General features: G+C 38.7%; 2 protein-coding genes across 3 annotated transcripts in view; one reads left to right on the top strand and one right to left on the bottom strand.

Annotated features, from left to right (window-relative positions):
• The window catches only part of LOC121728564 (gem-associated protein 5-like), a 39,164-nt gene extending 36,819 nt beyond the window's left edge, over nucleotides 1-2,345 (top strand). For both annotated transcript variants that reach the window (XM_042116736.1, XM_042116735.1), the window contains 3 exons: nucleotides 964-1,096; nucleotides 1,280-1,366; nucleotides 1,630-2,345. In XM_042116736.1, coding sequence (XP_041972670.1) covers nucleotides 964-1,096; nucleotides 1,280-1,366; nucleotides 1,630-1,870 — 461 coding nt within the window. In that variant the 3' untranslated portion in view covers nucleotides 1,871-2,345. The remainder of the gene's footprint in view (nucleotides 1-963; nucleotides 1,097-1,279; nucleotides 1,367-1,629) is intronic.
• Nucleotides 2,346-4,017: 1,672 nt separating this feature from the next.
• The window catches only part of LOC121728563 (kinesin-related protein 4-like), a 34,803-nt gene continuing 24,999 nt past the window's right edge, over nucleotides 4,018-13,821 (bottom strand). Inside the window, exons 15-28 of the mRNA XM_042116734.1 lie at nucleotides 13,496-13,670; nucleotides 11,863-11,983; nucleotides 11,154-11,262; nucleotides 10,661-10,691; nucleotides 10,073-10,160; nucleotides 9,870-9,924; nucleotides 9,555-9,717; nucleotides 8,766-8,859; nucleotides 8,200-8,371; nucleotides 7,501-7,669; nucleotides 6,262-6,382; nucleotides 5,882-5,958; nucleotides 5,136-5,237; nucleotides 4,018-4,361 (exon numbers count right to left, since the gene is read on the bottom strand). Coding sequence (XP_041972668.1) covers nucleotides 4,221-4,361; nucleotides 5,136-5,237; nucleotides 5,882-5,958; nucleotides 6,262-6,382; nucleotides 7,501-7,669; nucleotides 8,200-8,371; nucleotides 8,766-8,859; nucleotides 9,555-9,717; nucleotides 9,870-9,924; nucleotides 10,073-10,160; nucleotides 10,661-10,691; nucleotides 11,154-11,262; nucleotides 11,863-11,983; nucleotides 13,496-13,670 — 1,618 coding nt within the window. The 3' untranslated portion in view covers nucleotides 4,018-4,220. The remainder of the gene's footprint in view (nucleotides 4,362-5,135; nucleotides 5,238-5,881; nucleotides 5,959-6,261; nucleotides 6,383-7,500; nucleotides 7,670-8,199; nucleotides 8,372-8,765; nucleotides 8,860-9,554; nucleotides 9,718-9,869; nucleotides 9,925-10,072; nucleotides 10,161-10,660; nucleotides 10,692-11,153; nucleotides 11,263-11,862; nucleotides 11,984-13,495; nucleotides 13,671-13,821) is intronic.

Raw genomic sequence — 13,821 nt, 5'->3', positions numbered from 1 at the left:
CAATTTTACACCTTACGTCAACTAACGTAAGGTTTAAATCCGTACGCACGAATTTCCTTTTGCGTGCGAGTTAAGTTATGTCCAGCTGGACATAACTATGGCACGCGGGCCACGCCCATATGCCCTTTCCTGTAGTGTTATATATTCCGTGTTCAGGGTACAGCTGTTGCATTCGAGAATCATCAATCAGCTGTTACGAAGACGAGGAGGGCTTTCTTGCTCGTAAAGTCTCTGGGTTCCGCGTAAACTTTCGCCACTCAAAATGTAGCACCTCCACCTATGCCTCCACATTTCATAACACTCGATCGTGGTTAGGGTACATTGTGACAGACACTAATGAAAGCGCGGGGGTCGTGACAAACAAAATAATTACGTGTTAGCTATACAACTACGCGCGTGGTACTAGACGGTCGCCGGCGACCGGCGGGCCTCCCGCCTCCCACCTCGCGCGTCACCACCGCTTTATAATTATTATGAACTTTATGAAGTGACCATTGTGCACCGAATTTTTTTCGGGATAAAATATGTTATTGTAAAAAAATTGACACCTTATTTTTATTGGTTTAATGGACTCACCTAATGATACCTAAGCCCCAAAAAAAATTTGGCAGGTAGGTTTAATTGCACCCTGTCTAAAGCTGATCGCACATTTATTCGCACCGTACGCGCCATACGCGCCGCATTTAAGGCTGCCTTCACATTAAGTCGCGAGTAGTGCGGCAGCCGCGCGGCTCGTGACTTAATGTGAAGGCAGCTTAGAATTCGTTGTATGAAATGACGTCACAAAATGCGGCGCGTAAGGTGCGGAGTAGGCGGACACATTCATCCGCACCTTACATCAACCGCCGCACAGAGTGAAAGTGTTTAGTGATACATCTGATCTTGATGAGATTCCTGCAGTGTTTGAATTTTACAGCCTCCAGTTTACTTATTTACATTTTAAAAGTTATCATTATGTTGCAGAGGCGCGTTCGTACGGCGGCAGCGCGTACCGGCGCGCGGCGCTGCAGCTGAGCGTGCACGACGCGCGCGCGGCGCTCGCCTCGCTCGCGCAGCTCAGACTGTACAAGGAGGCATATGTGTTGGCTCGAGTCAGGTAAGATTTTGACGTCTACGTTTCTATGAGAAATGCCCAACATCATGAACTTGCACATACAATAATTTATTTTGTCAGTGAACTCTTTTGACACACATGCGGTGTGCATGTTTTTTTTTCATTATTAGTATTATCATTTATCATCATATCATTTTACAATTTTAAATGACATGTCAATTACAGGCACATGACAACAGCAGCAGAAGGCATTCTCAGAGAGTGGGCGGAGGATAGCGTACAGAATGGCAACATACCGCAGGCTGCTGTATGGTAAGTTACTTTGTTTTTTGGGAAGTTATGTTAGAGCGGGTGCTGGGTGGAGTTGAGTATGTAAAATATGAGGACCGCACTCTGTTGGAGAAGTCGTATTGGTCAATTTTACACCAAACCCGGGTGCAAAATCTCGCTTTTCTGAGTTCAACCCCATTCAGAGAATGCGGACTGAATATGACATTACGCGGCTAAATCATGTAGTTCCGCCATTACCCATGAATCATTTCTATGCTACATAAATGTGCACTGTATATTTTCAGCTACCTCGCTTTGGGCGACGCTTACAAAGCGAGTACGGAGTTAGCCAGGATGAACAACCAAGAGTTTCTCAAGCTGGCTGCGGACCTGGCGAAGGCGGCCGGCCAGCACACGTTTGCGAATCACCTCGCAGAGAAGACAGCGAGTATACAGAACGGTGTCCCGGAGCCAGAAGACGACTTGAAACCGCTGCCAACGAGGATGGAACTGTTGCAAATTAAGGCAGAGAATCTAGAAGAATAGAATACAGCTATCCTCAACCCGCGGCCCGCGTGGGACCCGCCGGGACGCTGGAACTAGTGCATTTTAAATTAAATTATGATCTTAAAAATATTATGTTAACGAAAAAAACATATCGCACTTCGGGATTGGCGGCAAAATATGTTAAACGGCTGGAAAACGAAACGGGCATATGTAACTTCTTTTCCTACGTGGCGCCGGCTGGTCTACTCTTCCTCTTACGAGTCCTCGATCGAGGCTACGTACCTAGGTATCCCGCTAGGGAAGTTTTCCCTCAAAGATGACTTAAAGTGCCATTATATTTTAGTGTAACTCGGCAAAAATTAGAAGCATTATAGCGCCCAATTGAAACAGAGTATAGAGGTTGGAAGTACAAGTTTCTTAGCCAGTTTTTATTGTTATTCTTAACACAAATATTTGTACGAATCTGTTAGTGTTTTGCTAAAAAAATGTGATTTTTATAGTTTAATTTATTTGTTTTTAGTAAGCCTACTAATTGGTTCTTAAAATAAAATAAAAAAGTTTTCTGTGCGGTGGATAGTGCATAATTTTCGTTTTACTATACAAGTCTGTGATTTTAATGTTCCAAACGTGAATGTTAAACGTTGAAAGTATTTTGTCTTAAACTCATTTTTAAGTAACATTATGAATTAAGTTTTTACTTTTTAATGTGTCAACTGGCAATGTCCAGAAAAGAAGAATGTGTGTTCAAGGATTTTCATTGTTAACTATATTCAAGTAAAAAACTTATTAGTAGCATTTTCTGTAAATAAACAATTACTATAACGAGACATTACTTCATTTCTTATTGTAGATATAATTGTAATATTTATTTTCGATTTAAAGGTTCTCACACATAATTGCGAATTCGCATCGCAAATGTTAAGGGCCAACGCTAAACTCGCGCGGACACACGCTCGCGTGTGTATAAATGAAAATTAGTATAGGCAGCGCAGGCGCGTGCGACGGAGCGCGGACGCGGACGACGATGCTGCCCATACAATTTTTCATTAATACACACGCGAGCGTTCGCCCACACGAGTTTTAGCGTTGGCCCTAAATGACATTGCGATGCGAATTCAGTTATAATTATGTGAGAGCTCTAAAATCCTTTTGTTTACATTACTAATATTTTATACTTAAATATATGGAGGTGGATATTGGATAAATTAAAACAATGTATTATATTATGAATCATTAGATGCAAGCACCATTTATTACTGGAAATATTAATTACAATAAAAATGCAACGTCCATAGACTTGTCACATTATTTATTAAGGCTATTGTGCGTTAAGTACAGTTGTTAGTAGAAAAATATTACAAATCGAATACTACTAAACTGTAAGGCAATTATTATCAAATCAGTTGTATTACTATAAATCTATTATTAATAATACTCTTTAAATTGGTATAACATTAATACAAACATAAATATAAATTGACAGTCAAATATTTTATTTTTTCAATCAAATATTATATTCAGATTGAACTTATCTAAGTCAATATTGCAATATATTCGATACATATTTAGTCCACGAGACAAAATTAATTGTACTTTCAATACTAGAAATCAGTTTTAACATACAATATTTCAATGTCCATTCAAACAAATATCTCTAAAATATATTCTTAATTCGTTGAAGATTCACATATAGATTTCTAAAACTTTACAATCGGCCAGCGGTTGTTTGGCAATATAATCAATACAAATATCTCGACTAACATTATGGCATTAAATTGCGTAAGAATGAGACGAACATCCTCTGTTCTCATCCTCTCTTTCATGACTTTTCACGCAAAATGGAGATTCTTAAGAATTTTGGTTCTACAAATGAAAATTTCGCTTCAAAATCGAGTATATTTTGGCACTTAAGTACTCATCACAAGATATCACATCTTTGTCCCATCACAATATCAATATCAGTCGTAAATGCTTTTGGAATGAAAGAAATCTAAAAGAAATATCAGTCAAAGAAATTTAAACATGATTTGTCTATATGTATTTCATACAAAAACTTATATCAACTGCAAAAACTCGATTAAAGATTATAAAATAAAACAATTTAAATATTATCAAAAGTAAAGAAATAATAAAAGAAGTATTGAGGCCATGCACAAGTTTTAGTCTCTTGACAAAAAATGGCAAGGACAGGCGTAGTGTTTGATTTCAACACGTTATTTGGATCATGTCATGTCACGTTATTTGCATAAAATATAATATTATTGTAGTTATTGGTAGATATAGTTTTATACATAATGTGTCTTCACTTTCTTTAAACGATCTTAAAGTAGTGGACGGCAGGAAGAAAAAAAAATTTAAAATATGGTATGTTTTAAACCTTCATTTTGATTCAGCCGATAACCTCAGATGGGTCTTCGTTTTCTCTGTTGGAGTCTGTAGTTTTGCCGCGTTTTTTACACATGCTGATCAGTTTCGCGTTCATCTTCTTAAGTTTTTGGTTTTCCTTCAACACGTCCGTTATTTGCTGATTCTGAAACGCATTTATAGCTATATACTATGGTAAAAACTACGAGACGGGCTACGAATAATAAAAACTAAGGAAAAATAACTCCCATACTTCAACCGTTCTGAATTTGGTTCCTTTTCGCACACTAAAATATGACAATAGCTACGAAACACCACTCAAATTTACGAAATAAAGCCGTTTAATTACACAAAAATCTTGCATGTATTCGTGTCTCTTTTCGCCACGAATACATGCACGTGGCCTTTGTGTACGACAAGTGGCAACCGTAATGTGGAGAAATCCGAATTTAAAGGAAATTTTACAACGTCATGCTCGAAAAATAGAAATGTTGTTCGTCACAGAGACGGCGCTTCGACCGTCCTGCCTAACTATTGAAGAACATGAGTGGAAGAAGCAGGTAAGTAAGTAAAAAAATGCCGTTTTTTTTTTCATTAATGGAGGTTGTAGGGCCGGGAAAATTATTTGTATTTAAAAAATTGTGGATTTCAGTAGCATAGTCAGACGATGAAGTAGGTATACAACCGTCGCTTGTTTTAATTATAATTTATAAGAGAAAAAATTAGTAAGTGTCCTTATGTTAATTATTGTTATAAAATGTTAGGTTAGTTGTAATGCTCGTTCTTCCACTCACGTCTTTAATTACGATACTATTAATTTGTTACGGCTGGCTTATCAACCCTAGACGGTCAATAATAACGCAATACGTGATACTATTCAATATTATTGTAGGTCTAGACGCCCGCTAAGGTGTATAGTGTGTAAGAATAGGTGTTGTACCTGCACTATAGCGCTGCCGGTGGCGACGAATATCGGCGAGGCGCTGAACGCCGCCAGCTGCTCCTCCAGCTCCGCCTTCTGCGCCGACAGACGCGACACCAACTGACACATTACATATTAATCGTTTTCTTGTAGTAATAATTATAATCGCCGTAAAATGTACGGTTTCCACACAATCAATGAACTTGAATGAAGAACGACGTAGCTTGCAACATCCAATATTATAAATGCGAAAGTGAGTCTGTCTATCTATCTGTCTGTCTATTACCTCTTCACGCCCAAACCGCTGAAACTATTTTGCTGAAAGCTACTTTGAGTCCCGAGAAAGGACATGGGATATTTTGTCTAGGAAAAATGTACGGTTCCCGCGCGATACACGAGTTATGGCGCAACGGAGCTAGCTATATTATTTAAATATTATGATAATTTGTTTCCTCTTTACGATTTAATCGCTGAACCAATTTTGAAATTTTTCTATCGCATCATTTTAGTTCCAAGAGACGACAATGGCAGGTATTACACGCATCAATATTGTCATGATTCTAGTATCATGCGATTCACAAGTGTACTGTGATACTGCGATTCGGCCGATTGCACCATCGATATTATCACGGAATCGTGATAATTTTGATTTTTTGTTTTCTTGTAAAAAAAATCCGTAGCAAGGAATATGAAAACTGTCACCCATATCTTATAACGCACAAACTATAGAAGAAGTAGAATAATATTATAATGAAAGTACTTACCGCTCTGAGTCGATCATAATCTTTTCCTTGGACATCACTCGTGTTTTGTGAAACATTTTCTTTATTGTTGGCGAAATCTGTAATATTTATCATTCAAATTATTCTTTCTTTGTATTGAATGAATGAGTCTTTGGACTTTTCAATTCAACTATTTCGTAACAAAATTCAATGACTAGCGAATTCAATGAATGAAACTAATTTAATTTACAGTTTAAGACTTGATGAGTTGGCCTTTAGTTCGACGTTAAACGTTATAGTCAACGACTTGATGAGTTGGCTTTTAGTCATTAAATTAAATAGTTTCTTTCAATGAATACGCTAGTTATTCAATCGAATAACAGATTTAATCAGATGACTGCGACACATTATAATATTAATACCGTCTGTATCAGTAGAGGCGTCTCGAGGCGGGTCGGCGCGGCGTCTGTCGTGCACAGAATGCCGCTTCTTGCGCACGGACTGCGCCAGCGGACTCGTTTCTATATACTCCGCCAACTTGCTCTGGAGGACAAGTTCAAAATAGTAAAACATTATTCGGCCTACTTGACGCACGTCGGGTGTTGAAAAGGTCAATATTTTAACGTTTAAGGTCACAGCACACATCAACTCTGAAATGGATCGTCACCGTATCGCCTTCGCCTCGCCGTCAACCAGGCGTCAACCTAACGTATGCACGTATTACCAAAGCGTATCAGTAGCGCCTGTACGTCAACTCGGCTACGGCTAGGCGACGCCCCGCTTACGGCTCGCCGACCGCTGTCCCCTCCGAGGCGAGGCAATTACGTTACGGTTCCGCTTAGTGAGCGTTGCAGTAGGGAGTTATACAAATAATATTGAATGGCTCGAGGCGGTACGGTGGCGATCCCTTTCCGAGTTGATATGTTTGCTGTTAGTTTACGGTTTTGCTCGATAGTTTTACTCGAAATCGAAGGAAATGACATATTTGACATATTTAATTCCATCGAGCCGGCTCGAAGCGAGCCTTCGAGCTGTCAGTTTTGCGGTCCACACTAGTAATGGGAATTAATGCTATTTTCTATTAACTTCATTAACATGCTAATTTTGATGTCCAGCATGCTAAGTATTATTGCTTTGCTATTTGCTAAAAACGCGACTTCGTGAATTATCGGATTATCGGTTCGCATCGCACGGCCCGCGTCGAGTATTATTTCGCATCGAGTGAAAAATAGCAATTCATTAACAGTTAGCACCGCAGACCGCAGTGCGTTACAGCGCGGACGTGATTTTTATGATGATCGTAGACTATTGCTACGCACGATAATATTAGCAATCGTAGTTTTTAGCAAGTACGATTAATTTAACTATTGCTAATGAGCATTTAACAATTAATTATTATTGCTAATGCTATTTTCACCAACACTAGTCCACACGGTGGTTATTGCTCGATTTGGAGTAAAACTATCGAGCAAAACCGTATATCAGTACTTAGCATTATACTCTTTTATTTGACTTAAAAATTTCAAACGTCAAAATTGTGACGTTGCCCGCAATGCTTAAGATATAAGATATTGCTATATCTTTAATAAATAAATAAATATACTTCATGTTCATCAAAGTTACATAACAAGGGGGCTGGTATGTGTGTGTCCTCCTCCTACCTCGAGCGCCGCCTTCGCCTCCCTCAGCTTGCGGCACTGCTCGTCCCTGTCCCGCAGGTACGAGGCGCAGGTGTCGCACTCCTCGTCGAGCTCGCGACACCGCTCCTTGTACTCGGCCAACTGCTGCCTGCAAGCTTCTAGCTCCGCCCGCGTAGATTCCAGCTCCTTTCTGTAATGGGCATTGTCCAAAAAAAATCACATGTGCTTTTTATATTTTTTTTTCGTTAAAATAGGATATTTTAGGAATATAAATTAAATAATTTTGAAATTCATTGGCTAGTTTTTTCTCAATAAATTTTTAAAGTTTCGCTCTGACGTCATCATCTGCGGCCAATTGACCTTGCAGTATGTTTTAAATTTCGTTTCAATCTAATTTATAATGGCTGGTTCGTCAAATGCAAGTCTGATACGAGAAGCTTACCAAAAGTTCGAAACGTAATGTTGGTCGACTTTATTGCTAATTTAACGCCATTGAAGGTCAAACAAAGGTTAAACATATTTGTTCAAAAATATAAGTAACTAATGGGTATTTTTTTCGTTTATATACAGAAAAACGATCACTGACCTTATTCCTCGAAATGTTTTTGTAATGAGCAAAATTAAAAAAAAATGGACAATCCCCATTGTATATGTATTACTCAATAAACATTACAGTTCTAAGAATTATTCTCTAATTACAAAATCTAGATTCTAACTCACTTGTCCTTCGAGGAATTCTTGTCCAAAGCCTTCTGCATCTTTTCAATGGTGTTCTTGAGGTGTTGTTTGCTGAATCGCAGTTCCTCTATCGACTTCATAAGTTTCTTATTTTTCTCTACTTCCGCGTCGTACGACATTCTATCTACGACCACCGTGTGTAAGTTGGACCAATCTGAAGGGCACAATAATTATATTTTTAAAGTATAAACACATTTAGCGGCGTTTTGTACTTTTTGAGATGATTAAAACAGTTAAATTCGCGCTAGGATCGCAACTTGATCGAAATTGTATAAGGGAGAGTATACCACTGGCACGGCATATATAAGGAAGATTATCCCCCAGTCTACCACATGCCTGCACCTGCTGTTTTGTTTTTACTATTACCGGCATTCTCGGAGCTGTTAGTTTTTCGTTGACCAATGTCTTGGTTTATTTTTAATTCTGAGCAAATTATTCTAATTATGGCCAAAGGCCAACTTGATAAGAGTTACTGCTGCTTTATTATTTCAAATTTGATTTTTTTTTACATTATATTTACGGCTTTGCAATAAATACAATAACTTTACCTTCATCAGTGTTAACATGTGCATCAGTCATCATCGGCCTCTCCACAGGGCCGGCGCTCAATAACAAATTCTTGTTTAATTCTTCAATCTTTGACTGGGAAAGAAAATATAATATAATAATAATTATTATTTTTATCGTTTCAATTTCAAGCAATTCTATGTTCTTGCGCTAGCAATTAAAATAATCTATTTGGAAACTTATAAAAATAACGATACAAAACAATGATGAATCTGGAAAACAAGATGCCTTATCCATATTTAATTCGATAATTTCCAAAGCGAGCTCAGATAGCACTTGCGATGTCAAATGACAAAAATTTAAAATTTTAAACTTTGATATTTATATGGACACTAGCGACCCGCCCCGGAGTCGCACGGGTATAAAATATATAGCCACTGAAAAAATTATTAAAATCCTTCACGTGGTCTACTTCTCATCTGTGCCAAATAACATAAAAATTGCTCCAGTAGTTTGCGAGATAAGCCCTTTCAAATAATTCCCCCGTTTTTTCCACATTCTCCTATTCGTCTTAGCGTGATAAAATATAGCCTATAGCCTTCCTCAATAAATGGGCTATCTAACACTGAAAGATTTTTTCAAATCGGACCAGTAGTTCCTGAGTTTAGCGCGTTCAAGTTAGCCCCTTCAAATAATTTTCCCCTTTTTTTCCATATTTTCCTCTATTTCTTCGCTCCTATTAGTCTTAACGTTAGTCTTTTTTGTTTTATAATATGTGTAGATGTATAAATATACACATTTATGGATATTTATGGACATTATTTCCCTACCTCGAGCTGCGTCTTCTCGTGTTTGAGTCTCGCGCAGCGGTCCTCCGCCTCGCGCAGGTAGCTGGCGCACGTCTCACACTCGTCATCCAACTCGCGGTATCGCTCTTTTAGCTCGCTCAGCTCTTCCTCACAAGCTGCCAGGCGTTTCTTGAGCTGCACTTCGCTGTGAAAAAATTGTAATTAGTATTATAAAGCTGAAGAGTTTGTTTGTTTGAACACGGTTATCTTAATTAATAGCAAGAGCTGTGAACTAGTTGCTCTTAATATCTGAATCATAGACATGGACGATTACGGGCAAAACTAGATGTAACTCACCTATTTAAGCTGGTATTTCCCGATGAATTGTGACTGTTGTTTTGGACATGGTTATCTGTAACAAAAATAATATCCGTTCGAATGACAAGGGATGGGAGGACGCATGAGAGTTATTCACCACTTAATCGCTATTTAGCAAGTAAATGTCACAAGCTGTATATTTTAAAGTATTCATAAGTTTTTTGATATATTATAATACTAACCGACAGGCAGCAGTCGGCTTCGGTCGTGTAGACTGCGTCGCCGCGAGCGCGCCTGCACGCTAACACTTGTGCCATGGTCCTCCTCGCTCTGTAATGTTTTATATCATTTAAAGTATGACTTCACCCACAGACATAGATCAGGATAGGTACCGCATGTACTTCGCGTGCCATATCGCGTTCTCAAACGACGAGCAATGCTCGTCTTTAGAAATTCTATTCTTTAGTCTGCGCTCCACCGTTATCGGAATCGGACGTCAATCTGATTGAAAAAAATGCCTAATTGTGCCGCGTTGAGCTGTATAAATTCGAATAGATACGTTGGCCTAGATAATGGACACGTTTCTTATTATCGGCACGTCACAGAAGGTAGGAAAAAAGTGGCACGCTCGTTTTCATACAAATGGAGGGACATGCAGTATCTATCTTGATCTATGTCTGTGGCTTCACCACTGTAGCTAGCTAGTCTATGCTCTTTTACGCTTCAACCGTAGCGGTTGAAGTGGTTGATTTGGATGAAATCTGCTACATTTGCCTTGGGCATTATTTGAAACAAAAAACTAAATACATATATGTAAAAAAATAATTTACCTGTTCATGTTTTGATGATATGCTGTCCCGGCTGAAAACAAAAGGTATTTATTTATAGATACCACAAGCTTATATTATGTAAAAACTAAACTCAAATCTCTATCTATATTATAAAAATGAATCGTTAAATGTATGCGTAAGAGCTAATCTCGAGTACGACTGAACCCATTTCGTTAATTATTTTTTTGCTGTTGGAAAAAGGTTTTTTAGAATATTCATTGAAGTAGGAGGCTCTTTCTGGGAGAAAAATAAAAAAATAATAAATGTAAAGTTAGAAAATTGAACACGTAACTTCGGTTAGGCTTTTGATACTTAAAGCTTCAGTCTACATATTTTTTTAATAAGAGCAAACGAGCAAACTGGTCACATGATAAGCAACTACCGTCGCCCATAGACACTTGCAACATTAGAAGAGTTGCAGGTGCGTTTTAGGCCATAGATGTGGCAAGACAACCTCCGTCGGGTCTGCTTGTGAATAACTTGATCGTCTCACCCGCGGCTGTGTCTCACGGGTGTGCTGCGGCTGGAGCCGCTGTCCACGTCCATGAACATGTCCTCGGTCGGTGTCTGACACTTGAACATCGCTTCTAGTCTCCTCTCATCTGTAATGAGAATCATATTAAATAATGATAACAACTCGACACCGGTTTCTGTGACAGTGGCTGATTTCATTCAAACCAGGTCAGTTACGCATGAGGCGCTGCACACGTACTGCACAAGAGAAATCTCTATTCCTTAACTCTCATAACCCAGTGGGACGGAAGACCGACACGACTGGCAGAGATCAGGAGCAAAACCGACATTTTACATGCCCATTCGACGCATGAAACATCTTACTTGTTAGACAATCCACCACCAGGAAATCACATGTTCCAACGCGAGAATCGAATCCACGACCTCCGAGTCAAGAACCACGCTCTAAGTCAGTAGACCATGGAGACGTTTTAATCATATTAAAGGACATCGCACATTACATCGACTCGACGCCAACCCAGCTTACAGCCTAGCATGGTAATATGGTAATGTAAGCTATGTGAATTCGGTTGTCAAGATGCGATGACTTTTAAGCTGATCGCACATTCGTCCGCACCGTACGCGCCGTACGCGTACGGTGCGGACGAATATGCGAAGTTTCACACCATTTCATACAATAAATTCTAAAATGCGGCACGTTCCTGCTGATAATTTTACTTTAAGCTTACCTTCGCTGTCGTGTGTTCTCCTGGCATCGTGTATGCTCTGTCGACGTCGTCTAGTCACGGAGCCCACTGACATGCGGCCTCTCTTCTCTTCCAACTCTTGCTCAAGCTCGCTCACTCTAGCCTGAAATTGAATTGTTCTACAAATTAAAATACACTTTAAAAATAGTAAGACACAATCTTATTTAAAAACTGCACATAAAGGTATGTACATACATACAAAGGTAAACTTAATGCCTTATGTCATTATCTGCCAGTCAACCCATAGAGAAATATAAGACATATGTCGCAGCCAACTGGTTTAAATAACCGTTCAATCAAACAGCTGGCCCTTTGACTGAACAACGCCATTCAATTACACGTCTAGCTTTTTAATTAACATTTATGTCGCTCAAAACGATCAATACTACAGCTGATTCAAAAGCAGCCGTTTGATTGAATTAGTTCAGCGCTTACCACCGCGGCGCTAGGTGCGTTTTGTTTACAATATGGCGACCACTAACCGGTGTTTTGTGGTTGTACTAAGATATTTTTCGTAAATATACGTTACAAGTATTATTAAAGAGACAGAAATTATGGGGGCGCATACGAGTTGAATCATGATTTAAACTAATATTCGAGGAGAAATTACGGGATTATGAAATGCACCAAGGTATTTATAACAATTGTGTTCAAAATGAGAATACAATTAATCTGCTTGTTATCATCACGCTTGTGTAAAAGTTGTTGTTGTTATAATAGCACTAAACTAATGGCCACCTTAGTAAATTTACCATTTAAACAGTTGGCTAAGCATCATCTAGCTGTAGTGTTGAACGTTTCAGTATACAAGTGGCTAAACGACGTATAGCCGTGTAATTAAATGGCGTTGTTCAGTCAAAGGGCTAGCTGTTTGATTGAATGGCTTTAAGTTCTCACTTTAATATTTAGAATTAAACACAAATCAAACACAGTATTACGTGCACTTTTTCCACTATATTCATTAATTACTAGAAATTTAACTTAAACACGACCGGTTCCGATATAAATCATCATCAGTGTTTATATCGAAACCGGTCGTGTTTATGTTAAATTTGTAGTAATTAATGAATATAGTGGAAAAAGTGCACGTAATACTGTGTTTTATGTATTAAAAATGAATTTCCACCAAGAACCGACAGTACAATCAATTATATATTATGTTAGAGTTAAAGGTTGGTACCTATACAATTTTGTTCCTGTATCACCCAAAAGTTGACTCGGTATATGTGTCGCAGTCAGCTGGTTAATAACAAACAGATAACCACTGGATGAATACAGTTTGTATCTTACGACAGCAATGCAGCAGGTGATTGACAGAAGATTTTGTATAATTTCCACCTGTTGCATTGGGGTCGTAAATACAAAATCACCCCAGTTCAGCTACTTATGTGTATTTGTGTGATTACCTGCGCACGCGCGGGTGTGTCTGTGATGTCGCGGGATCAGTCCGAAATAAACGGTTGTACTGGCTGTGCGTGTCTCACTTATACCTCAGTAGGCAGATGGCTGACCAACGTAATTCGTTCAGGTTATGGCTGGCCCAAACATCATGACTGGCAACTAACAGAGAAACCCGACCAAATTACGTAGGTTCGTCGGCCTACGGCCTACTTACCTCAAGCAGATGTTTGGTTGATTGTAAGGTGGTTAGGTCATCTTTGGCAGTTTTTATGTCTTTGCTAAGTCGGTCACATTCTTCTTGCATTTGTTTGCATTTCGCTTCCATTTCTTCTAATTTTTTATCCTTTTCTCGAGATTCCAGTTCTGCGTCTTCTTTTTGTTTGCGGGTCCTAAAAAGTAGTGTTTTTTTTTTAGTAGATCATTTTTTTCCATTAAATAGGCTCCACAATGATAGATTCTGTGCCAAATGATGTCAGTTGGCACAGAATCTAATGATTAAAAAACTACCGAAGAGTAAATCTTTATAGTGGCAAAATCGCA

This window comes from Aricia agestis, chromosome 7, assembly GCF_905147365.1.
Source record: "Aricia agestis chromosome 7, ilAriAges1.1, whole genome shotgun sequence".
NCBI classification, from domain to species: Eukaryota; Metazoa; Arthropoda; class Insecta; order Lepidoptera; family Lycaenidae; genus Aricia; species Aricia agestis.
The sequence above is the reverse complement of the archived record's forward strand: the minus strand, read 5'-3'. Positions and strand labels throughout refer to the sequence as shown.